This window comes from Podarcis cretensis (genome assembly GCF_951804945.1).
Source record: "Podarcis cretensis genome assembly, chromosome: 9".
Classification (NCBI taxonomy): domain Eukaryota; kingdom Metazoa; phylum Chordata; class Lepidosauria; order Squamata; family Lacertidae; genus Podarcis; species Podarcis cretensis.
Genome location: NC_137178.1, coordinates 25,112,048 through 25,139,422, shown reverse-complemented (window position 1 = coordinate 25,139,422; position 27,375 = coordinate 25,112,048). Strand labels below are relative to the sequence as shown.

General features: G+C 40.6%; 1 protein-coding gene across 1 annotated transcript in view; it reads left to right on the top strand.

The window, feature by feature from the left end:
* COL25A1 (collagen type XXV alpha 1 chain) overlaps nt 1-27,375 on the top strand; it is a 327,412-nt gene that overhangs the window by 229,108 nt on the left and 70,929 nt on the right. The window contains exons 8-13 of the mRNA XM_079990247.1: nt 5,772-5,843; nt 7,290-7,397; nt 9,274-9,309; nt 14,594-14,620; nt 16,728-16,772; nt 26,145-26,189. Of these exons, the coding sequence (XP_079846373.1) occupies nt 5,772-5,843; nt 7,290-7,397; nt 9,274-9,309; nt 14,594-14,620; nt 16,728-16,772; nt 26,145-26,189 (333 nt within the window). The remainder of the gene's footprint in view (nt 1-5,771; nt 5,844-7,289; nt 7,398-9,273; nt 9,310-14,593; nt 14,621-16,727; nt 16,773-26,144; nt 26,190-27,375) is intronic.

Below are 27,375 nucleotides of genomic sequence, written 5' to 3'. Positions count from 1 at the left end.
GACTATGCACCTGGGTGAAAAAATAGTAATAGTCATAAATTATCCTATGAAGTTTTAGAGTGCTAGATCTGATGCGTCTTCAGCGTCGTCATTCATTATTTGCATGAGGAAGTTCCATTATCCAAAACTGTTTACTTGTGGATGATGCAGAACTCTGGAGGAATGCAAATACTTTTAAAACCCAAAGACGTCTCTTTGGAACGTTTATTCCCTGCAAAGGCATGAGTAGAAATAGATCACTGAATGCCACATTTTTCGAAGAGGCCGCACTGATTACAAAACATTCCCTTCCCCCTCCCAAGAATACAACCATTTCATATCGGATTATTTCTTATGACTGCAAAGTTTCCAAGAAGTGACACCCTCCATTAAAATTAAAGCTCTGCTTTGAATGAATGCACATGTTGGGAGGAAGAATGCCCTTTGGCCTTCTCATACTCTGTGGTGTATTATTGTTTTAGTTTGGCTGCTGATGGAGAAAGCAGCAGTTGCAATAAAAGGGTTTATATAAAGCTCCTGCTGCGAGTCTTTGGCAATACACAGGGAATGATGCAAGACACTATATTCCCTAGAGCAGGTACAATAATGAGCACCCGCCTGAGAGATTAATTGGAGCTTGAGGTGGTTGTAGGGCGGGGAGGCCATCATATAATGTGTCAGGATCACTCTGGCCTTCAGCTCGAGTGATCTGATGTGAAATAGTAGCAGCTGGCTGTAAATGTACGAAGTGCAAGTGAGCAGCAGGTGGCAATTCCTGCCTTGTTTGCCAGATCTTCACAGGAATATGTAAGCTTGTGCAGCAAGGTCAGGAGCAAAAGGAGACTTTGCTGTTTCTACCCTGAGAGGCACAGTAGATAGGCAAAGGTTTGCTCACAGCCGGCAGTGTTCACAAAGGAAGCTACATAATATATTACCGTGTTGTAAATATGCAGGGAAATTATGAAGTGCTGTCTGTGGAGCAGTTATCCAAAGGTAGTCGCAGCAAGCCTCCTACAACAGGAACTTCCTGCACAGATTGCTTCATTCCTGAAGGAAGGGTAGCTTTCTTAGGATTGTTGCAAGTAGCACATCTATCACATTTGAGAAAATGACAAGCCCAAGGAAGTCCAAGAGATGTGCTCCAGTATCCTCTGAGATAATGGACACTGAGATGACTTGCAAAGTTGGGCAAAGAAGAACATAGGAGAGCACAGGAAGCTGCCTCATGCTGGTCAAGCTTACTGCCCATCTAGCTCAGTATTGTCTGCAAGATCTCTAACAGAAGTCTTTCGTATCACCTGCTGTCAGAACCTTTTTAACTCAAGATGTCAGCATGTGCTTTACCCAGAGGTGTACTCAGGGCCATCTTACCCATAGGCGCTAGGGGTGCGGGGCACCTGGGCACCGGGCTCTCAGGGGCACCAGGCTGAGAGTCCGGGGCCCAAAAGTTGAGTCCAGGGAAGAGCCCGCCCGTCAGTTGGATTGCTGCAGGCACTTCTGTGCTGTGAGTTCGGGGGTGACCGAGCCAGAGAGATGCTGAGGCGGCCAGCTGGCTCCGCCCTCCTGCACACCTGGGACTAGGCAACCTGAGGGGATGGATCTTTGCACCCCGGCACTGCATATGCTTAATACAGCCCTGGGCATACCTTGGGGTTGACAGAACTGGCCCCACCAGGGGCACAGGCACAGGGGTGGTACAAAATCACCTATACAGACTATGGAGTGCATGACAACAGGTACTGTCATGGTGAGATCAAATGTAGGGAAAGATTCGTGTCCCGCACAAAGGCATGCAGTTTTTCCCCACCCTCATTCCAGATGCTTTGAGTACTTGGGCTGCGTAAAACATAGCAATTTCTAGTGCAGCTTTTGCAGTAAAGTCATGGGGGGGGGGAGAGATGGGGCACGACACTGATACAGCACCTTGCCAAGGGTGAAAGGGATCTTAGTTATGCCTCTGGCTCTGTCACTGAGCCATGGCTCCTACCTAGAGCCAGGTGAGGGAATCCACAGTGCAGGAAATACGACTTCCCAAGCTGTAAGGGACTTACTTCTTTTTTCAACCATTGCCATCCTTTTCTCTCACCCCACACTTTGTATTTCCCTCCCATTGGTTGCATTTATGGGTTTTGGAATCAGTAGGCCAGCTCCAGAGTTGGTGTACTTCCCACCCCTGTTCTGGGGACACTTCCAGGAAAAGAGGATTTTTGGGTTTTTTGATTGGGCAGTTCTCAACTGGCCCCCAATCCCCATCTCTGAATTGCCTTCTCAGGCATTGAAGCATCACTGACAGTGGAAGAACAATGGTAGTAGACCTTTCTAATGTTACTCCAAGGAGGCATCCATGTACATACCTCCTTCTCAGAAGACAGACCTTCCTCTCCACCCACTGAAGGGGTGATCCACTATATCCTGTGGTGCCTACAATGACTATAGGATTGTTCCCTACACAGCTAATCCTGCAGTATAAATTATGGTTGTAAATCACTGAGCTTAAGAACAATGCATAGACTAAGAACTATCTACTCCACCATGTTGTTTCCAACTATATCCTGGAAGATCACAGTCAAGTCACGGGGGCAATAGGTGTATTCTTTGATCCCAGAATCTGGTATATAGAGGTGAAATGCCTCAGTACATTTAGGTTACCTTTGGCTATCGTGCCTCTGTGAACTCACCTAATCCTTTTTAAAAGTCATCTAAATTTGTGGATGTGCCCACATGAATTTTATCAATTTCATTATGAAAATTCACAGTGAATATTCTTGAGTTTCATATTTGCAGTCATCAAGGTTTCTGAATAAAAAATTTCCTGTTAAAAAGATGTTCAATTTTCCCCTAGAATGGTCATTTTAATTAACATTACTTTTTAAAAGAAAATTGATCCGCTTTTAAAACCGATATTATATATATATATGTGTGTGTGTGTGTGTGTCTAATTTCTTTGGACATAGTTTCTGTTTTTATTCAGTAAGAGTTGAAGCTGTAATGTGCAGAAAAAGGCTAATGAATTGCAGGCATTCTGGTTATCATAAGAAAAAAAAGAGGTGCATATATCTAGACAACAAGGGTTGGGAATCTCAGGCTCTGGTTCTGGATGTGGCCTCAGCCTTCTCTATCCAGCTCCTCTCCAGGCCACACTGCTCCCCATCCCTTCATCACACCTTCATCCTTTTCTTTTTCTTAGTGGGAATGCCTTTGTTAGTTGCCAATGCCTTTTGAGTAGCTGGATAGAAAAACATGTGCATTCGGTATGTATATGTTGAAACCTCCGATACGAGTGTTTCTGCAATGCAGCTCCTGTACAATGTTAAGAGTCACATCCATTACTCTGAGCACTTTTGTCTCTGGTCTAGCCTACTACAGTGGTACCTCAGTTCTCAAATATAATCCATTCCGGAAGACCGTTCGACTTCCGAAACGTTCAAAAACTGAGGCGCAAAGGACTGGCTGCAAGTTCAATGGAGAAAATAGAAAAACATGCAGTGGAAGCCATTTGACTTCCAAGGCGCGTTCAAAAACAAAAGCATTTACTTCCATGTTTTCAGCATTCGAAAATTGAAATGTTCAGCTTCTGAGATGCTTGAAAACCGAGGTACCACTATACCAGCATGTGGGTTCTGGAAGGTTCCTCTTAAGGAACTGTGGCTCTTTTGCCAATTTAGTTCTGCACCCCTGTTCTTCAACACATATACTGAGCAGTAAAATGAATGAAAACTCCATCTAGTTTGCTGTTTCTGTAAGCAGGGTTTCTTCTCCTCTGCTTATCTGAATTTGGAGGGGAGGGTTATTTTATGCATATGATATGTATTCAAAACTTATGGGGGCCACAAGAGTGTTTTTTTAAAGAAGTAACCAAACCAAAATACTTGCCTTGATTTTTAAAAAAAGAAATCCTCTCTCATTCCTTAGAATTAGGTGACGAATCGCTGAACCAAAATTAATGGAAATATGTAAGAGCAAACTGATAGGAAAGGCCTTTGCTTTAACAAAATTATTTTAAAACACTCCAAAGAAGAGGTGGCTCGGTAATGACTTACACTAAGAGTAAAAAGGAAAGGAAAAAGCAGAATCCTGTGGCAAATCAGAAGTAATCTCAGGGGCTCTTTGTGTAACATTCTTCCCTGAAGATTATCGGAGGACATTTTTCACCTATATTGCAAAGGTTGCTGGCGTCTAATGCACCCCTCCTTCTCAATCATCCAGTGCGGTACTTGAGAGGTACAAGAAGCTGGGCGCTCTTGTCGCATCTGACAGCCTTTTCTGATTGTGTAAATGGTGTTAAAATATAGCAGTGAGCCAGTCAATGGGAAATGGAAGAGTTGAACTTCATCATGTACATGAAATACAGCTCTATACGTACCGAATGTTGATCTCAATTTTTTTTTTAACACTCTGGATCTAGCATTAGTCCAATGTCCAGTGTATTAATGTCTATAAATACTGTCAGTTCATGTGCTTTGTGTTGCATGGTAAAGAGAAGATTTTAAAATGAAGTTAGAAAGATCTGTTGTTTCAGAGTTTGTTGCCTACATGGCTCCTGTGGCCTTAGCTTAACATATGCTAAAAAAAGGTGTCTTTCTCTCCTGCTAATGTACTAAAAACTAATAAATATTCAAAATTATGACCTGTTTTTCTTTTTAATAAAAAATTAAACATTTATAATTCTGAGTGGCCTTAAACTTTCTTGGACCCCTAAATAGAAAACAGAATTTCTAACAGGCAACAAAAATAACGATAGAGATAAGAACCTATTAAATGTCATGTCTGTTATTAAGTTGTTGTTCTGTGTGACGTTTTGTGTCGTGTTATTTTGGTACCATGTGTGTGTTCCTAGGGTCTGCCAGGCTTTCCCACAGTTGCTGCTCTTCACAGTAATCAGATCCTGACCGTCAAGGTTTGTGGCTGACCTGTACCAGCTAGCCAGTCTTTCTGTATCAGCATAGAAGTGTCATGAATACTTAGTTTGTTTTTGGAAGCTGGCTAGCCCACCCTACATATCGTAATTGTCATCACACGTGCTGCTTCAGTGCTGTTGTGCTATCCAGGTATCAGTGGAACTACCTGACGTATGAGAGGCCACAAGACTAAGATTACGTATGCTGGTATCTCTGCCAGCTTCCAGCCGTGTGTGTTCTTAATGAGAATTTTCTTAGCAGGAACTGTATTGCAACTCGGCTTGTAAAGGGCACCCAAGGATGCACAATGCCTCAAATGAATCTACATCAAAACGCTAAGAGTAATAATGCAGTTTATTATGCATTCATGGCTTCACACTTGAGCACATGTTTTCCATTTTTTCAAGTATTAAGCAGAAATGATTTAAGCTATCTATGGACCAGCAGGCTCAGTATGTCATTTTAATGGCACCATTCTTCATGGCACAATATGCTGTTTGGAAAGTCTGACTAAATGCTGAACTGGTGCTTTGTCTCTGGGAATCTTTGCTTGTGAAGCATAATAAAGGTGTTCAGTGTAGTTCTAAATCTTGGCCAAAAAAAGAATAAAACCCATAGTTTCAAGAGAAGTTTAAGAGTAAGCTTGACTTGCATTACCTTTGCATTCATTAGGTGACAATGTAATGAATAGACTATTTCTCTTTAGATTAGTGCTGCAATTCTTTTAAAAGAAAGCATAGATTCCTTTACCAGACACAAGCACCAGTTGATTATTATATTTGCTATTGCAAGTCTAATGTATATATTTCTATTTCTTTCTTGGGGCCTTCTGATGTCTATTCTCCAATTCTTTCACCTCTGAACTTCAACCTTTGACCTCACCTGCCTGATCAGATGGTGTTTCCTAAAATCAATCATGGGTTTCTCTCTGCTGATCAGCAGCTCATTAAACGCCGCCTCATTAAGGTAGTGCATAATCTCTCTCTGCACCTTTTGCCATGCTTTTGCTTGCAGCTGATTGCTGAATTGTAAATATTGCTGAACCACATAGTTCATAATGAAATGGAATTTATTTATTTATTTATTTGCAAAGGGCTAGAAGACACTGCATGGAGCTTTGCCGTAAACCACAAAATTAATTTTGCCAACTATTTTCTGTTAGCTTTTTACTGGAAACTGGACAGAACTTAGTATTTTTGAAGAGGAATCATTGCGATTTAACGGTTCGTTGCCCAAACTAGATTAAATTATTCCAATGTGGATATATTGAAGCTGTAAATGTTGTTTCTCAATTGTCGCTATAAAATGGCTGCTAAAGAGAGATTAAATATTATTGCTGTTTGATTTATAGCATGAAAAGTACTGTACAGCTTTTCAACAAGGCAGTTATATTTCAGAGCCTGCTTAGAGCTCAGTCAGTGTCGCTTGCTGGGTCTCATGAACCAGTTTTGTAAGCTGCCCATAAAAGTTTTACGGCCTCCACACAGGTCTAATCACTCAGTTTTTAAAATGAACATGCCGGCCAAGTAAACATTTGCCCCTTTGCAGAAATCATGGGCGTAGCCAAGGGAGGGCAGGGAGGGGCAGCTGCCCCCCCCCATAAATAAAAATAAATAAAAATACATAGCAAACTGAGGTTCTGCCTCCCTGCCCCCCTAACAAAAGTCCTGGCTACTCCCATGGCAGAAATGTATCGGTAGAATTTTGCAAGTTTGTGTTAAACATTCCTGCATAGTGTCCTAATGCAGAAAACAAACTTCACAAACTGAAATCATCCTAATGTAGGTAGTCAATGTACAATCCCCTATACCTGCATGTGTAATGCACATGGTTATAGGCTGCACTAGTGTGCTTTTTAGGGCTAGGATTGTGGATATGATTCTGTCTTTGTATCCAGAACCTTAGGTGAAAGTCCCATTTCAGACGGCTGACACTAGCATCTTTCAAAGCATATTCAACAACAGCCTCACATAGAGTATATTGCAGTAATCCAAGCAGGAAGCTTGTGAAAACACCGATAACTGAGGCCAAATCCTTGTCTGAGAGGATCAGCCACAGCCAGCTTACTAGCATACGTTGGCTATGGTCCTAGTCTCTGCTGCCACCTGAGAATCCATCGGTAGTGCCAATAAGTTATTTGAGGCTGAGAGGTTGGAGTCCAGTCCCCTTTCCTCCACACACAGGTGCTGTGCTGTCAAATATGACAGCACCATCCATCTTGATGGTTCTGCACACAGCTGGATCGAGATCTTTGTTTAACATATGCTTTGAGCTCTTTTGCCCCTTCACGAACTCTTCCCTTGAATATCGCCTCTCTATCTCTCTCTCTTACTGTGTTTTGTGCAATTGAGAGCTTATCTGCTAAGATTCGAAAGCTGTCTACTAATGCTGATTTTACTGACTGGTGTTCAGGGTGACCAAGGACAAGCTGGACCCCCAGGGCCTCCGGGGCCTCCTGGACCAAGGGGTCCTCCTGGAGATACTGGCAAAGATGGCCCTCGCGGAATGCCTGGCTTACCGGTGAGTCAGCCATCCATGTGTGTTAATATCATAGACGTAGAAAGGCTTCTTATAGCTGAGAAGTATTCATTATCCATGTTTTGTGAGTGGAATTACAGATGCACATTGGGAATGTGTGATGCTACTTGCAGATACAGTGTGACTAGGCACTGTAATATACCGGTAATAATAATAATAGTGGTGATGGTGTTTAATTGTTTTTTTAATTATTGTTTTGTCAATGTTTTTAGCAATCTTGTTTTTTCCCCTGCAAGTCACCTAGAGTTCCATCAGAGGAAAAGGCAGGTATAAGTAACAACGTAAGAAATAATACTCAGATGCCCTGGTCTTCTATCTTCAATACAGATTGATCTTTCCACATAATTTTAGATAGCTGGCTGGCATTCACTTTATAGAACTGCTATGTGGCTGTATTGCACTCATAGCAAAAGCATTTCTGCACAGCCTTCATTCTGAATAACCTTTAAAAAGCAAATGCATTGCATTTGATTTTATAGCTACTTCTTCAGTGATAGTTAACATTAAGAGAAGATAAACAAATAGTCTTTAATTATTAATGTATGGGTGTTTGATTTTTTATTAAGTAAGAAAGCATTTTTATTTACTTTTAGACCAGGGTGACTAATATGTGGCCTTCCAGATGTTGCTGGACTCTCAACTCCCATCAATGAGGATAGTTGTAGTTTAGCACCACCTGGGAAACAGCCCCTCATTTAAGCATTTATAATTTGTTCTTATGTCAACTGACTCATTTTCAAAACATTGACAGATTTGTCTTCCAGAGGACGATGACTATCATAGCACCTTATAAGCCCTGGCCTGATATGTACTTGATCAACTCTTTGATCTGATTCAATGTCTAAAATTAGAACTTGCCCTATAACACTTAAAAATATTGTTACACGCCACCCAGCTAATTAAAGAGCATATCCTCTTAGAACACTGCCAGATCTGTGGCACATAGAATCTGGTCACATTTCTGTGAACAGCAGCAGCCAGGAAATTCTGGTAAGCAAGGCATATCAGGTGCTCTCCAAATGGTCACATATTCGTCAATAGATATTTCACTGCAATATAACAAAGCGACAGTTGGCATTAAAAGAACATAGGAAGAGCCCTGCTTCATGCAATTGCCAATTCAGTACTTTATGGAAGCCCCGAAGCAGGCACAGAGATGGTTTTATACAAACCATTTTGCAGTGTGATGATTAAGCAGTGTATAAATCCTGGTTTTTGTTTTTGTTTTTTAAAAAAACACACCCTGTTGTTGGTCCGCAGCATCTGATGCTCAGTGGCCTCTGAACATGGAGGGTAGAAATTAGTGTTGTGGTTGTCAAGTTGTTTCAGGCCAAGCATTACAGCTTGCCAGACAGAAAAATGTTCCTGTTCCCACCCCCCATGCACCATTCTGGAGGTTCTCCCAACCCAGTTTTGGGGGGCATGTGGCGGGAGAAGAAAGCCCAGGTGCATAGGAGGAAGTTCTTGTGCAGGGCTTCCACTGAGAGGACTGGTTTGATGAATCCCATCCAGAATCTCCATATAGCTTTCATCACTAATGGCCATTGATAGACATATCCTCCATAACTTTGTCTATTCCAATCTCCTTTTAAAAGCCATCTAGACTTTTCAGAGGCAGGATCCACTTTTAACCCAAGCATGTACTTGAGGACACATTCCTTAGTCTTTTACCATATATTTGCATGGTTGTAGTGCTCCTGTTACGGCCCACCTTGGATCAAGCGGTGATCCTGACCCACCAGTTTAAGACCAGTGATCTAGACTACTTGCCATCTCGTAGCAGTTAACTCTATGATTTATTAAAGCACAAACTGAATGTAAACAATGGCATTGATGTTGATAACATTTTGTGTTTAAGGGAGAGCCAGGAAAGCCAGGTGAACAAGGCTTGTTGGTAAGTCCTCATTTCTTTAACTGATAAGAACAACCTGCAAGAAGTCTTATAGTTTCCTTTCTCTAATCATTTCCTTTTGCTGCAAGATATATGGCATGCCACTCGTGAGGCCAATGGGAGTTGCAAAGTAAATCATCAGGCAAAGTCAAGAAAGAGCTGACAGAGATCTCTATACACAAGTTTCCACAAACATAAGAAAAAGTTGGAACCTGTAGATTTTTTGTTTTCTTTTGGAAAGGGTATATCTTATAGCATTAACATTGTCAGAAAAACTAATCCCAAATTATATTCTCTTCAAAATCTTAATGCTATTCACAAGGCCCTAAACATTAAACAGTTCTCTCTTGTCCTGCCATTTAGATAGGCCTGGAAGAAAACATAGCAGCTGATAGCAATTCTGAATATCAGTGGAGATCTTCAAATTGTCACATATCAGATATTTCACTGTATTATTACAAAGGGACACCTGATACTTAAGAAGATGAGAAGAACCCTTCTGAGTGTGACTATCTACCGGGAAGAACCATCCTACTTCTTACAATGGCCAACTTGGGCTTGAAATACTGACCAGGCAATAGCTGGGTTTCTAATTATGACTATCATTTCTTATAGACATTTCAGGTTGGGAAAACCATGGTAAAATACTGCATCAAAACCAACCCAAAGCTACAGTGAAACACTAGCTCTGCTTTCTGCTTAACCAGGGGCCCATGCGCTTTGCTTAAGAAGCTTTATGTTTTCAGAAATGAGGAGCAGCTATTGGTTCTTTATCTCAGAATTTTAGATGTGCAACATGATACCTGGAATATGTAGCAGAGACTTTATTCAGCCTGCAATATCCATATTGGACCTGGGTCTACCTTATGGCTACAAAATCCAATATAGTTTTTGTACTCCCACCCCCAACACCCTGCTTTTTGCCTGATTTTGCCTGATGAAGAGTTCTGCAGTACTCAAAAGCTTGCCAGTGTTAATTTTTGTGATATTTTGATGGAGTCTAATGAAGTGGGTTTTAGAGGGTTTTTTCCTTATTGACCAACACAGCTGCTTTTAAAATCTGTCTATCTGTCTATCTATCTATCTATCTATCTATCTATCTACAACAACATATCCTGACAGACCTCCCTGTCTTGTCGTTACTTAAATGTTCATTGTTCAAAACTGCTGGTTATTCATATTCACTCTGCTATTTAGCTATCCATTTATCTCCTTTGGTATATAAATAGCTATAATTCCATTGTTCTCTCTGGGAGCTTATTGAAAGGTGGGGCAGGGGAGAGAGAGAGAAAGGGAGAGTCATAAATAGATCATGAACAGGTCATCTGCAAAGGCTTTATAGCTTGGAGGGCCAAGCCTCCCTTACTCCCAATGGCATGGGAGAAATCCCTCCAAGGAACAAGGCTGCTGTTTGGCTCAACTCAATGAGCTGAAAGTTCACAGGGTAAGGAGCACTTGTCAGTATGAATAAATTCTGAAGTGTATTTTTGTGGGAGGTTTTAATTACAATTGGCATATCCATGCACAAATGCTGGAGGCGGACACTTTGCTGGAAAAAAGTGATATAATGCATGATTCATATAATACAAGAACTCAGCAATATTTGGAAGTACATGAGCATATGTATACAAGACCCTAGAGATGCTTTAAATTCCAGTGTAAAACTACTATCACTTATTAAAAGCCTTAACTTTAAAGAGCATATTTTGTTCCAGGCTCAAACATTATAATTATAATACATTACAATGATTGCTATTTATTTATATCCAACCTTTTTCTCCAGAGAGCTCAAAGTTGTGTATATAGTTCTCCTTATTTAATCCCCAGAACAACTGCAAAGAGTCAGTAACTGGTTCACAACCACCCAGTAAGCTTCATGGATGAGTGGGGATTTGAGCCCTGGTCTCCCAGGTCCTAGTCCGACACTCTAATCACTGTGACACTCTGTACTTGTACATGATGCTTGCATATCATGTATAATACTGGTAAATTATTCCTAGTTTCATAAAGCAGTGGAAAGTGCATGAGAAATCAGCAGTTCTATTCTGTGGTAGGAGAGGAGGGAGAGACAGCAGAGTGGATGCCTTTAACAACTGTCTGGCCTTTTGCAGCTAGCTTGTAATTAGAGTGACAAGGCTTAATGAAAGATGAAGGCCTAGTCATGCTAACCCCCTCCCTGCTTCAGATTAGTTCTTGTAGAGATATGGCCTAAAATGAAGACAGCGGCAGACTGTGACAAGCATCCTCTGCTCTGCCATGAGAGTGGAGTTTGGTCCAGGTTGTGCTAGAGTGGTGTGACCTTGGCCAAGAATGGGAAACTTGCAGTCCACTAGATGTTGTTGGACTACAGTTCCCATCAACCATGACCATTGGGCCACAGTGACTGTAACTAATGACAGTTGAAATCCAACAACATCTGGAGATCCACAGGCTTAGTGGGTAATTTGCTTTGAGGGAATTGGTGAGGAGTGAAGGAAGACAGATGTCTGCTAGTAGAACTTCCCTAATCCTTTTGTCAGGGTTTCAAAATATGGAACAAATTGTAGAAGTCAGTTAGGTTTTCTTGAAACTTGGATTTAAATCCCCAGCAAGTCAATTTATAGAATTATTTGTTGTTGTTGTTGTTGTTGTTGTTGTTGTTGTTGTTAACTACCCCAACCCCCAAGTTCCTTACACAATGATGATTGTGGATGGAGAGTAAACATGTCTTCCAAAATCATTCATTACACCTCTTCCGGGTTGGCGCCATCGCCGAATGGCGGACTCCCTCCGAGCTCCGGAGGGAGCCTGCTCGGCAGGGGCAGGGTTCTACCGCGCCGGCGACGCGGGGACCCTCAAAAACCATGGGCGCTGAAACCCATGGGCATGGTGACTCGGCGGGCACCGTTTGCGTCCCCCCCGACCTGCGAAGGAGCCTTTTTAAAGGCTGCGGAGCGGGTGACGGGGGTGGTGGTGCTGTGAGTCCTCCGCTTACCCTGCCGAGCGAAGCCGCATGCCATTCGACGGAGAGCGCTGACTTCTTCCATTGAAAATTTGGACTTTAAAAGAATAACCCGTGAGTAATTGGAACTTGGATTAAAAAAGGGAAAAAAATCTTTTTAAATTCGGAGCGAGCGGGGGAGGTGCAAAAAGGAAGTCAGCCTCCCCCCTGTTGTAGAGGAGCTAAAGCAAAGGATTTGACAACTAAGATCGAGTGCAACCTTTTTTTGATAAAATTATTAACTTCGCGATGGAAAATTATAAGACTGGGCTGGAGGAGAAAAGTGGAATGTGAATTAAAAGGCACCCCCCCCCCGGAAACCCCGGGAGCGATCCGTAAGAGCGCCGGGAGAGGAGAAATAGAGGTTTTGACAGCTGTCAAAGGAGCTGTCAAAGCGGAAGAACAAAAAGAGAACTTTGTTACGAGGACTTTGCTGGTCACATTTGTTACAAATTGGATATAAATTGTTTAAAACAAGGAATAATAAGTTACTTTGACTGTTGGGTTCGATCGGGAAGGAAACTGAGCTACTATAATCCCTCTAGAGGAGCTGTGGGACACTACAAGTATTGTTGGCATCGAATTTGAATAGGACTTTTTATCTCCTGGGAAACTGCAGAAATGGAACACTATTTTGTCTACAGAGGTCTACACACTAAAGGAGACAATAGATTTATCTATTGAAGAATGGAAGGGACTTGACGTAATGTTTTGTTCCTGAATAACAAAGCCTCTGCAGAGGAATTAGAAGCTTTTTGGAATTAGAACATTTGTGCAGGAGAGCAGGAAAAAAAAAAAAAAAGAGGAGGAGAGAGAACAACAAGAACAACAAGAATAACAAGAACTGGACAAAGTTGGAAGATAGACTCCTTCCAAGATTGGACATGTGAAATCAAAGATGACCAAAAGACGGCAAAGACTAATAAAAAGACGGCAAAGCGGACTGGTGAAGGACTGTGGTTTAGATGTGGGAGCTCCAGGATGACAGTAGATATTGACGGACATTGGGAACGCAACCGGGAAAGGGGGGAGGGAAATTTGGAATCCAAAGGGTGTTAAATTACATTTTATTCTTTTTTCCATTTTTCTGTTTATTTTAATCTGTATTGCATATTAAAGAGGGGAACTCGTGGAAGGGAACAGGGAACAGGTCGATTTTAGGGGATGGGAAAATATTTTTTAAATTGGGTCAATGATAAATAATTTTAAAATTTGGGGTAAGAATTTGTTGCATCTATTTGAAAGAATTGGAATACAAGAGGGGGAGGGGAGGGGAAGTCCTGGAAGGATGCCAATGAAAATTAGGTTTTAAATTTGGATGTTTTTCTTTTTCTGTTATATTTGAAAATCTTTAATAAATATTATTTAAAAACAAACAAACAAACAAAATCATTCATTACATGGGTAAATCATGCATTGAATGCCTTTTTTTCCATGCCTAATGTTATCATGCTAGTAAAATGTCTACTTCCCCCTCAGGTTTTAGTTCCTCATATTTATAGCTTAAATCTTGACAAGCTATTTTGTACTAGGGAAATATGTCCTTGACAAAATGTTGTCACGTTATCATCTGTCAAATATATAATAGGAGACTCAGCTATACAGCTGCAAATAAAAGGTTTCAAGTGTGTTTTAAGTGCAATATACAATGTGACACTGTATGGCAATGGTGAACCTTATGGAAAATTCAATGTATTTTTTAAAACGCTTTTTTAAAAAATGCATTTTCAGAACGGTTTTTATATGTATGTAGATTCCAACATGGAAAGTTGAAACTAGCTTTTACCAGGTATCAGGAATAGAAAATGCTGTTCAACAGTGGCAGATTTATTGGTATCAGAAGAGCCAGGTTGGGGTGGAATGTAGAAAGTTAACAAGGATGTAAGCAGAAGTTGGAATTTTGCAGCTTGTAAAGGGACCCCTGACCGTTAAGTCCAGTCGCGGACGACTCTGGGGTTGCGGTGCTCATCTCGCTTTATTGGCTGAGGGAGCCGGCGTACAGCTTCCGGGGTTGTGGGGATTTGAACTGCCGACCTTCTGATCTGCAAACCCTAGACTCAGGGGTTTAGACCACAGCGCCACCCGCGTCCCTTTGCAGCCTGTTGTTAATGCTAAATAGAGGAGGAAAAAAATCCATTATACATTTCTAGTACAGAGTTTTGCATTTCCTTGATGTGAAAAACATTTGCTGATTTTGACCCAGCATAGGAAGATTTACACAATGGGGCATTTTAATTGGTCATTTAAAGCTAAATTGGCTACATTATTATGCTAATTGAATTACTGTTGTTGTTTTTTGCTTTCCAGGGGCCTCAGGGGCCTCCAGGACAAAAGGTATAGTATAAATGATGCTGTGAAAGTGATTATACTTCCTACTGCCAAATTTCATGCTGTCAGAATGAAGGGCATTAGCTACTGTATCCCACACTGAAGCAGTTAGTTTAGTCTGTGTCAAGCTCTGTTTTCCCAAAATACATAGCATGAGATTCCCAATCCTCCGCCCCTCTGTATGGGAAGGAGCTTGAGCAAAGCAAGACTTGTTTTCGATCCATCTGCTGAACTTCCATGTTACAGAAGTTACTACAGTTTTCTTCTTCAACGCTGGTAAACTGATGAAACCAAACTTAAAACATTGTGGGATATACAGCTAGAGTTTCAAATGAGAGGCATGGTGCTATTCAAATAGATCACTGCCATATGACACACACACACACCCCGAAAAAATTCCAAACGAAACAAAGGATTCTAGGTGTCGCTGATAAATGGTGCTTGGTGGCTGGCCAGTGTCTTCCTATTTCTATAGTAACCTGAGAGCTCACTTCCTGTGAATGCTTCCGATATTACATACACTCATCAGGGTTTACGGCTAAAGTTTGATAGAGTGAACCTGTGATTTATGGACTGCAGCATTAAACCAATACTAAATATATCAAGACTAAAAACCGTTTAAATGGGTTTTTGCATTTAACCCAACCCCCCCCCTCCCAAATCAGCTCACGGCAAATTGTTTTAAAAGCTATCGTTAAACGTTAATGTATTATAGTAGGTGTTTCATAAAACTAAAATGTTTAGGAAGAAGCTGAAGAAAGCTGAAAAGAAAAATTAGTAGCATTGCACGTGGGGAAAAGCATGAATCTTCTGTTTCAAAATCGCAGACATAATTTCCTTTTCTAACATCACCATCCTTACAAAATCAAGTAACACATTGCTAGTATGATACTAGTAAGTAGGGTTGCAATGAACATGGAGTGGTTAGCAGTAACGGCAGACATTAAAGCTGCTCTAATCTACTTATCACCACTTTAGAGTTACGGCAAGAGACGTGGGATATCTATAGCTACAGATCCCATTTTGAAAACATCCCCCCACATTCTATATTCCTGGAAAGAAACTAGAAGACAAGCAAATACTATATGAGTATCCAATACTTTGGCATTTACCCCCTCACTATAGTATGTCTTCTATTGTTAAATTTCAGTAATGCTCTGTAATGGCCATTGCATTCATTGTTGACATTCCCAGCCTTTTTTCATGTGACAGTAGCCCTAAGGATATGCTGCCAAATCTGTTAGAATATCTTCAAGGTTAGGGGCAACTTCATTCCAACACGGACAGGTTGAAATCCAACCTAGTGCTTATGATCACTGGCAATTCTTGCTGCCTCTCCTTTGTGTTATGTTGTTACATGGACAATATTGGAAATCAGCCCTGAGTGCTCACTGGAAGGACAGATTGTGAAGCTGAGGCTCCAGTACTTTGGCCACCTCATGAGAAGAGAAGACTCCCTGGAGAAGACCCTGATGTTGGGAAAGATGGAGGGCACAAGGAGAAGGGGGCGACAGAGGACGAGATGGTTGGATAGTGTTTTCGAGGTTACCAGCATGAGTCTGACCAAGCTGTGGGGGGCAGTGGAGGACAGGAGTGCCTGGCGTTCTCTGGTCCATGGGGTCACGAAGAGTCGGACACGACTAAACGACTAAACAACAACAATTGTTTATTTCTATAACCTTCTTCACAAATAAGGCTTAGGCATAGGGTACAGAAAGGTTTATCCTGCATTGGACCAGCTACATTAGTTCTTCCAATAACTAAGTTGGAGCTTTAAGGAAGTAAATGAGCTTAAGAAGTTAGTAACCAATAAATGTACCTTAATTTTATTAAATCCCCATTGGATAATCCTAGCAGCAAAACCTTTATCCTACTGTCTTGCTTCTTATCATTTTATTACCTCACAAATACCTTCCACTAGAGGTAAGTCTGTAGTAAAAGTCTGTAGTAAGAGTAATGTCCAAGTTTACAGAACAAGGCCACTGAAAGTTCAGTGGGTTAATTAAACTCCTCAGTTATAATAACATATGGAACTAAAGCACTGCATTTACACTGAGGTATCTCACGAGGAGTGTGATTTTTTTTTTGAATCCATATATTTGCTTCTCTTCAGGGTTCCTTTGGTGCACCTGGTATCCCTGGGATGGATGGACAACAGGTGAGTCCCACACAGTTTTCTACCCTTGTTTTTTGTTTGTAGTAGCAAAAATATTATTTTTGCAAATCCAGTTAATCAGGGCATGCATTTTTCTAATTCAATAAAGAAAAAAGCAAGTGACTAATAAAGTAAATAATAAATTAAGTCAGAGGCCCAGTGAATTTATTGGATAGGAAATACACATTGTAAACATTGTGGCAAACCACCCCTACACAATCAACAATGCGTAACAAAAATGGCTGCAATCCAACACATTGTTTCCATGCATACGAATCTAACTGAAATGAATGGGGCTTAAGAAGTGAATAGGCACTGTGGGATTTTTGCCTTTTCTGATGACAGAGATTACAGAGGAATCTATCAAGATAAGAAACATATGAAGAAAATAAAAATTCATCCTGGAAAGAAGGGGGAAACACAAATGAATGCATTTGGCAATACGTAAGCTAGAGATGATCTAAAATAAAGCTAAACTGGAAAAGAAGTAGTCGTGGCTTAGATTGCCCATAACATGTGTTCAGTAGTTCAAATCTTTCAGTTCCGTCACCAAATTGGGTCACAGTTCACCGTGACTGGGAGCCTGAATTCAGTCTCTTACTAAAACAGCAGGGTTTTTTCACATCAGCACTATAGACTGTTGGCAAAGCTGGTTATATATAATGTCTGGCCTGACACTTGAAAAATACTGTGCATCTATTGTTCTCATAAACATTAACTTTTATATCAAACTCATTTTAAAAATTATGTGACAGCCACAATGTAATGGAGTTATTGCATTTATACAAGAGCAAGTCATTGCACACAACAGTACAAGTACATAAAATTTGGAGCCCAAACTGTAACAGTAACCACATTGTTTGTATGTGATTTGTAGTGTTAGAATTTACAATTAACGGTGTGTGGCTCTTGGCTAATAAGGAGTAAATATTTTAATGACTTGTAATTTAAAAGGTAAAGGTAAAGGTACCCCTGCCCGTACGGGCCAGTCTTGACAGACTCTGGGGTTGTGCGCCCATCTCACTTAAGAGGCCAGGGGCCAGCGCTGTCCGGAGACACTTCCGGGTCACGTGGCCAGCGTGACATCGCTGCTCTGGTGAGCCAGAGCCGCACACGGAAACGCCATTTACCTTCCCGCTGGTAAGCGGTCCCTATTTATCTACTTGCACCCGGAGGTGCTTTCGAACTGCTAGGTTGGCAGGCGCTGGGACCGAGCAGCGGGAGCGCACCCCGCCGCAGGGATTCGAACCGCCGACCTTTCGATCGGCAAGCCCTAGGCGCTGAGGCTTTAACCCACAGCACCACCTGCGTCCCTGACTTGTAATTTAGGTATTAACAAATAATAAGCCTCTTACTGCTAGACTATTGGAGACAGTAGGGCTTTTAGAAAGCATTGTGCTTATCAAATTAGAGGGAGAAACTTTCCTATAGCTTATGAACAAATGTCTGTTTGTATCTACATTTTCAGCCATGGGTGCTGATGAAAATTGCCTTCCTTTACAGGATTCAATGGCTAAAACAGCATGTCTTAGGGATTTTAACATATACCTGCAACTGCTAGAAACTTGAAACTCAGTCATGGTAACTCATACATATCATGGTGGCAGAGGTCCACCCAGTGCATGGGTCCAGAAATTGCAGAAAGGGTAGGAATGGGATGGCACATTTTCTGTGATATTCCTGTGTTGAATGCCTCAGTGCTGAGCCTGAGGCTGCTACAGGATAACAAACTAAATAATAATAATAATAATAATAATAATAATAATAATAATAATAATTTTTATTTATATCCCGCCCTCCCCAGCCGAAGCCGGGCTCAGGGCGGCTAACAACAATAAAACAGTACAAAAGTACAGCACATTTTGCAAAGTCTCTCAGCCTGATCTGAAAACTCACATAGTATTTCCATCAAGGCCTAGGTGACCCATCTGAACTGCAGTCCAAGTGGTTTATCACTTGGATAGCAACAAGGGATGGAGGAATTGGTCAATTTAACTGTGTCTCAGTTTCTCATTTTTCCAATCTTAAGTTCTGCTCTCAACATTTCCACATCATTTTGCATTTAAAAAAACAGTTCTCATAAAAATTCACCAGAATTTTATTGTGGTTTTCACAAATATACACATTTTGCCTAAAGTACAGTATGTTATTTTCCCAAAATATATGCATATGTACACAGTTTACCCTAGTTTATGTATTTTTTTTACATATTTGCTTGCCTGGAGAACTTCCTTGCATATTCGGAAAACTGCAAGTTTCAAAGGATGGCTTTGTTTCAGTTTGTGGATTGTTTTGAGAAGTGCAAACTTAGTATGTTTGCGTTTAAATGTGAACTGAATCAAATTTCTTTCCTATCCATCCTTAGCAGTGACAGAGTCATAATAATTTTGGGATTTTTTTACAAGCTTGACAGCTCCTAATAGAATGTGTGCTCCTTCCTTTAGCAGCATTTTTTCTAAAGCCAGCTTCCTCTTTAAAAACAAAACAAAATCTGGCTAGTCTCAAAGTGCTGAACATAGTATTCCATATGCTTATATACATTTCTACAGTACTATTTTTCTAGAAAAAGGAGTGCCAGAACTCACCATGAACACCTCCCTCGTTCTCTTAGAATGACAATGGCGCCCACCTGAGAGGTGCCAGATCTGAGTACCAGCAAGTTCTAGCTGAAGAATGCATTTTTTATCTTCCCCTTTCAGTGGCTGAAAAAAAACCTTTGACTTCATCCTCTTTGACTATATACATATTACAATTTAAATCAACTAAGTCACAAACCATCTACATATTTTGTGGTAATGAATTTCATAAGTTAACTTTGGTCATCATTATAGCAATTAAAGGGAGTAGGGATGTTTAACAGTCCAGTTCCATAAATTAATCTTCATTATACGCATCACATGAATCCAGATTTGCTTCACAGTCATCTTTAAATATAATCTTATTTGAGAAGCAGGAAGATCCTTTAACTTGGGAAATATACAGTGGTACCTCGGGTTACAGGTGCTTCAAGTTCTAGATGCTTCAGGTTACAGACTCTGCTAACCCAGAAATAGTACCTCGGGTTAAGAACTTTACCTCAGGATGAGAACAGAAATTGCGCGATGGCGGCAGCGAGAGGCCCCATCAGCTAAAGTGGTACGTCAGGTTAAGAACAGTTTCAGGTTAAGAACAGATCTCCGGAATGAATTAAGTTCTTAACATGAGGTACCACTGTATATGATTTCACAACCGTTAGAGTTGCTTCCGCAGGGCATGTTTAAATGTTGTGTAGCTCAGAAAAAAGAAGATATTATTAAGAGCATAAAACAGCTGCTGTTTTTGTGGCCTCATCTGTTTTCACAGTTTGTGTTGTACATCACAGGTATGCAGGTTAGAGTGGGAGGAGATTAGCATTACATCATTTTATGAAAGGAGATCCTAGGATCCCTAAGGAGCTAAGGACCCACCAGACCAGTTCTCAAGAATATGTTTCTCCTGGAGCTCTGAAGACTCTCTGGTCACAAGGGGGACAGGCAAATCCCTGACACTGCAATGGAAGGTTATATTCCAGTTTTAATTACTATGTGCACAAAGGCATAGACCCAGGTCTGTCTTGGAACTGGAAATCAGAAAGCTTCTCATGCATTATAAGCAACCACCAGTGATCTGTTCAAATGCTGCGTAGATTAAAAACAAAGGATCAGGGCCATAACATATACTAACAGAGAAAAGTTAATAATGTGTTCACACAGGTGTTCTTTTTAAACATTAGCCTTCTGTATTTGGCAGCAGCCCAGCAGTTTTGCTGCCAGAAGGTTAATCCTTCAAATAGGATACAAAGCCAAGGTTCTGCCAGTTTTGTGAGATGCAGGGTATTGTTATGCAAGATGTGATGTCAAATGGAGCTGAGATAACTTTAGTGCCTGGTGTAATTCTCCCATTGTCCATTACAGACCTCGGCTGCTCCGCAGTCTCAGACTGCGGATTGAGGAATCAGTGTTTCCGCTTTCAAAACCAGGCTGAACTGAATTGAAGCTGGCTGTGGGTTGCTTGCTAAAGTCTTTGGCTTCATCCTTACATGTTTGTGGCTTTTTACTAAAGGCCTATGATGCAAACAGAAGGCCTTAAGACTCACAGCTGAAAAGCTGTATTCCTTAAAGCTGTATTCCTCTAAAATTCTTATTCTGGAATAGTTCCATAGACTTCAGCAAGGAGATCTATATTCAGTGATCTGAGGACTATGGACATAATACTTTTTCCTCAACCAATACGTGGTCAATAGCAAAGATAAACAGACTGCTACTTCTGTTTCCTTCTGCTTAAGCAGCATTCTCTGAGCAGTGATTTGGCTTCTGTCATAGCATCACTATCACAGTATCACTATGATAGGGGCATCACTAATTGTCACCTGAGTTGATGAAGCTCATTTGACATGGACATGAAACTGAGTCTTTAGTCTTATTTGCCCAGTCTTGTAGAATGCTCTTCCAATAGAGATTCAACAGCTTCCCTCTCTATTAACCATTAAGGTTTCCTGAAAACTTTACTTTGTAACAGGTTTATGTAGAGCAGTAAGTTAAACATTTTCTGAATAGTGATTTGCTTTGGATTTTTAAAAAGTGGTTTATATTGTGTATATATTATTGTTGTAAACCACTTAGATATTTTTTAAATGAAATAGCAGCATACAGGTTTTTTAAAAAATAATTAAATGCAATCACTACCATGTCATTCTGGTGTTTGTAGCTGGAGTGCAGTTCTGAGCAACACTAAGTAGACAATTCTCACAGAACACAAATTCTCTTTTGTCCATTAGCTGTCATAGAAGAGGGTCCAAAACACATTACTTCATCTAATTTTATTTTCTTTATATGCTGAGAACAATGTGTGTGCCCATACATTTAGTTTTTTTAAAACAGTGTGACTAAAGCCTTACTCACACAACAGTTCCACATTCAGTGAAAACATAGAGGGGATTTTGTCCATTGATCCAATTCCAAGTATTGCATATTTAGCTATTCTCTGGACACAGAACCTATACCATGTTGCTCTCCAGATGTGTTGGACTACAGTACCCTTCAGACCCAGCCAGCAAGACAGTGGCTAGGGATGATGGGAGTTGTAGTCCAACATCTGGAGGCCACCAGGTTGACTGTATACCTCCCCGCATTTACAGCTAGTACTCTTTAAAGTTTCTTTCTGTGCTGTTAGTGATCTTGCAGGTTTCCAGACTGTACACAGGCAATGTTTACAGGTTTGGTTGAATGCACAGAGTCTTGGAGCATAGTCAGCGGGCACAATCCTGCTCCCCCCCTCCCCTCCATGCAGTCACTGGGCTGGATCCACACCATTGCACTTAGGTCTCATTGAAACCAATGTGAAAGGTTCCATTGGTTTCAATGGGACCTGAACAGCAACTAATTAACTTCATCTGGATCCAACCCACTGAATGCAAAATTGTTAATGCAAACAGGATTTGAGCTTCCTTTGGCACAAACTGATAAGCCACCGAAGTATTTCCATTCTTTTTTAAAAATGCCAGTAGATTTATGTAGTGGCTCATACATACCATTGCCCTTTTTGATGTTTATTTCTTAGCGTTAGTACAGCAAAGAATAATTCTTCTTTACTATTATTACATTGGACACACTATTTCCTCTCCCCCTCCCTTTTCAAGAAGGCTTACCCCCCCTTTCCCCCCTTTTCCTTTTAAGGAGCTGGGTTTACGTGTGTATAAATCATGTTGCTTATACTGCAGTTTATTAAAAGGAGAAATGAAAGGGAAAGAAACATCACTGCATATAGTTCACAAATTCTCAGACAGGTTTTGTGGGCCATCTGAGTATTGTTGAAAAGACTTCTCACTTACTTTCACTTGGTGAGTGGGCCAGGAGAGGTTTCTAACCTTAAGAGAAATAATTTAAAAGTTTCAGGCAGGTGGAAAGGAGAGATGAAAAGCAAGATGAAGAGGTAATTCAACACTGCTCTGAAATGAAGTCCAGGATGGGGCTAGCAGAGAACACGGCTAATGAACCACTTGCTTTGCTTATACAGAGAATGGTAAAACCAAGTTTGATTAGGTTGGGGTGATGTAGGGTGGCTTTTCTGTTTCTTCAGTCTTAAAATGAATTGCATTCCAGGGACTGGGGGAAAAACTGACAGAAAGATATAATCTATTGCTGCAGGGGAAAGGTTGTGTTTTTCATAGCAACTATGTAGAAGCTGCTTTTGGCGGTAGTTTGACCTCAATATATATTTTTTTAAACTTTCCTAGATGGTGAATTGTATATGGAGGGGAAATAGCCTGAATCATATTAATATTTAAAGAATAGAAAAGGGCTATGTTTATTTGTAGCCTGCAACTCCCTTGAATTTAGAGATTCTCTACTCTCATTTTTTGAAGCAAGGTTTTCAGTCTTAAAGAATTTAAACATGTTAAAAGCATGTTAGGAGCATGTGCCATAAGGCAAAGGGAATCAGAAAGCTAGCAAATGAAAGAAGCCTAACTACAATTTATTAAAACTTAGTTACTGCCATGTTCATTTCACTTTAGCTGAATGGCTGCTTAAGATTTAATAATTTAATAATAATTTTAATATACGTACAAAACTGACAGTTTTGTAATTTACATAGTATTAAAAATGTTGCTAATAACTAACATTCAACAAAGGAAAATGGAAACACTTGTTGTAAGTTAAAAGAGCAGAGGTTTATCTTCTCCCTGTACAAGGTAAACAGTGAAATCCCTGGTGCTTTGCAATAGAGTATGAAATAATAATTTTGCAGTGGACCTTCCCTTGCAGTTTCTCTGTTTAGATATGCTGTAGTTTTTATTGGCACACGTCTCACACATCCCAAATACTAAAGCAGCCTTCCCCAACCTGCTGCTCTCCAGACGTTGTGGAATAAAACTCCTACAATCCCTGAACATTGGCCATGCTAGCTAGGGCTGATGGGAGTGGTAGTTGGGGAAGACTGTATTAAAATCTTTTGATATCATCATTGTGGCAAACAAATCTTATGTATTTAATAAACTTATTAGACACTTGTCACCCAGAGGGTCCTCAAGCAACTTGCATTGAAAAATATATACATAAATTCATTGTACTGTAAAAAGGGCAGAGGATCATATAGCACATTAGTTTTCCATACAGCATATAAACAGGTAAAGGACCCCTGACAGTTAAGTCCAGTTGTGAACGACTCTGGGGTTGTGGTGCTCATCTCATTTTACTGGCCAAGGGAGCCGACGTTTGTCTACAGACAGTTTTTCCGGGTCATGTGGCAAACATGACTAAGCCACTTCTGGTGAAACCAGAGCAGTGCATGGAAACGCTGTTTACCTTCCTGCCGGAGTGGTACCTATTTATCTACTTGCACTTTGACATGCTTTCAAACTGCTAGGTGGGCAGGAGCTGGGACCGAACAACAGGAGCTCACCCCGTCACGGGGATTCAAACCGCCGACCTTCTGATCGGCAAGCCCAAGTAGAGGGGGTTGAATAAATGAATTCAATGTAGCCTCACGCTTCCTACATTAATTTGGTGGGGCAAACTTTATGGAAGACCAGGAAAGACTTGCTACATCAGTTTGTTGGAGCTTTCATTTTACTTTATTAATGAAAACCCTGCCATTTTACTCTGTACCATATGAACAAAATAAAAGAAATGTCATGTGTCAGCAGCATTTGCATTCATTTTAAATGGTCAGTTAACACTAAAGGAGCACATGCTCCTACCAAGGGCTCATTTGCATGTTTTAAGAGTTTTGTGGGTCTGACCAAATATGCTCTTGGTCTGTATATATTTTTTGTGCCACAGAAGATGAATGTGTTGTCCATTCAGTTCTCCTTGAAAAGGTGATCTAAGGCTGCTGTTTTGTTCCTTCCTCAAGCTATAGCACATAAATTCTTAGAATTTAAAAGTATTAAACAACCACATAAGAAAAAGTGTGCCAGGGGTTTTTGTGTATTTTTGGAGGGGGGAGCCTCAGTATTAAGTGGAAATCACTTTATCTGTAACATTAGTATTGCCATTGTCCATACTGGTTGGGTATTCAAAGACTATCTTAGTTCACAGCAATATAAAGTATCAGATTCAAAATCAAAATTATAAGCATCTTGCATTTTTAAAAAGTATATATGAAAAAAAATGGTGTTACATAATTACATCTGGAATAGTTCTTTAATTACTTTATCTTCCTGTCATATTTTATTTCAAAATTTTATATACCCCATTCCTTACATTTATGTGTCTCTTGGGGTACTCCCAAAACATTGTTTCAGATAATTACAAAAAACCTCCACAGGGTTTTGTACTAGAAACATGTTTTCAAGAAAATGAAGCTTTTAGCCAGATAATTTGCCTATACTTTCTAAGCCAGTAATTTACTCTTTTCCTTTTCTTTGTTAGTATTAATGCTAAAACAGTCCATTGGGACTCATGTACTTGCAATAATACAGTGTTTGTAATATGCAGTAAAGAAGTTTCATCATTCTATAAAACTTTTAATGTTTCTCCTTGATATTTCATGCTGTAAAAATATGTTGTTGTAAAAAATAACCTATAAATGTGGTCAAACCTTTACCTTCTGTTCTAGTCACCCTCCTGTACTATTTAATCTGCATATACATTTCAACCATAGCTGTGCTGCTAATATTTAATAATGATGTTTCTCCCTAAAAAGTTTAGGGACTTTTACAGAAGTCTGTATGTGAAAGTCTACTGGCATACACTTAGACTCCTCAGGATCTTCTTGTATAAAGTCTGTGCAACTGTGAACTATTTGTTGCTTTAGATCTATTCTGTATCAAAAGTTACATACTGAAAGGATTCAGATGTATTTGTGCATGCTTCTTGCATTCCTGCTGAATCAGTGCATTTGCAACCTGAAAAATTCATTTTGTGAACATGCTTTTGTAATTAATATATACACCAGGGATGGAGATCCTGTGGCCCTCCAGATGTTGCTTGACTACAGCTCCCATCATCCCTGTCCATTGGCTGTTCCACCTGGGGCTGATTCAGCCACATCTGGAAGACCACTCCTGAAATACACAAACTGATTCAAGTTACCTTCACATCCATCATTTAAGCTTGGGCCTTTGATACTGCAATGTTCCATGGTGGTTTGCTTGATCCATTGCTGTTGCTAACTCCACATTGATAGTATAAGATTAGTTGGCTACAATACTGCCAATTTTGTTATAAACTATCCTACAAATCAGTTTAATAATTTCTACTTGTATTAGCTGCACTTCCACCAAGTGTTGGGGTGAGGTACAAATAAAAATAATTATATTATAATTTCAGCACCTAATCTTTTTGAGAAGTATCTGTCACTGATCCATGGATTCTGCCAATAGTTCAGTAACATTTTTCCTTCATGTCATTTTAGGGTGCACCTGGTATAATGGGAGAAAGAGGAGTTCCTGGGCTTAAGGTTAGTAGAGAAAACTCTTGTTATTCTTTCTCATTTGTGTATATACGTCATTGTTCTTATTTCATTTATAATTGTGAACAATGTAGTGAATAGGTTGGGACTTAACAACTTACAAAGTTTTACCCACTGAGCTTCATGATGTAGCAGGAACCTGAATCATAACCTCCAACACCCATACTTAGCACTTTCTTTACCATACTACTCCATCAAGTACCGTACATTGGCTTGGATAACTGACTTTGATCCTATCTGAGGGATCATATCTTTAGTTAAGATGGCTGGCAGAAAGGAGGGAGGTGACTTTTGCTAATTCTCCCTCTTTTACGGAGAGTTGGGAGACCCTCTGGAAAAGTGTAGGCTCCTATCTTCCATGAGGAAGACGGAATTGGCAAAAGTCTTCAAAAGTCTTCCATGGACAGACGGAGCCCTTCCATTTATGGAGGGTGAAATCTGTATCTAGGCTATTGTATGCATATACCGTATTTTTCGCTCTATAACACGCACCTGACCATAACATGCACATCGTTTTTAGAGGAGGAAAACAAGGGAAAAAACATTCTGAATGAAACAGTGGATGTATCATTTTTGTGCTTCATGCTGTGGCCACAAACATGTGATCTGATGGTGAATTTGGGGTGACCCAATGCAAAAATCCTGAGAATCCCTGTGGATCCATGCTTTGTAACCATGTTTTTGCACCATTGCAGCCCCAGGCAACAGTGGGTGCATGATTTTTGGGGGGCAGGCTGTAGCCATGGACATGCTATGTGCTCTGATGGTGAATTTGGGCTGACCCAATGCAAAGATCCTGAGGATCCATGTGGATCCATGTTTTGTAACCACATTTTAAGTGGGGAGGGAAGGAAAAACCCAGAACGGACAAGGAGCACGAGAGGGGTGTGCAGAGAAGCAGCTGGCTAAGAATGCAGGAGAGGGGTATAACGGGAGGGAGGAAAGGAAGGCAAAAGTTTTCCCTCACCTACCCACCCAAGCCAGCCAGCTCTCTCTCTCTCTCTCTCTCTCTCTCTCTCTCTCCCTCCCTTCTGCATGTTTTCAGCAGCACGGATCACAGAGACGACACTCTGCTTTCCCCTCTGCTTGCCTGGAGGGGAGGGGCTTTCCCTGCTCTTTGTTCCGTTTGAGCAAACACAGCAAGGAAACAGAGGTGGGTGGGCAGTAAGACCCT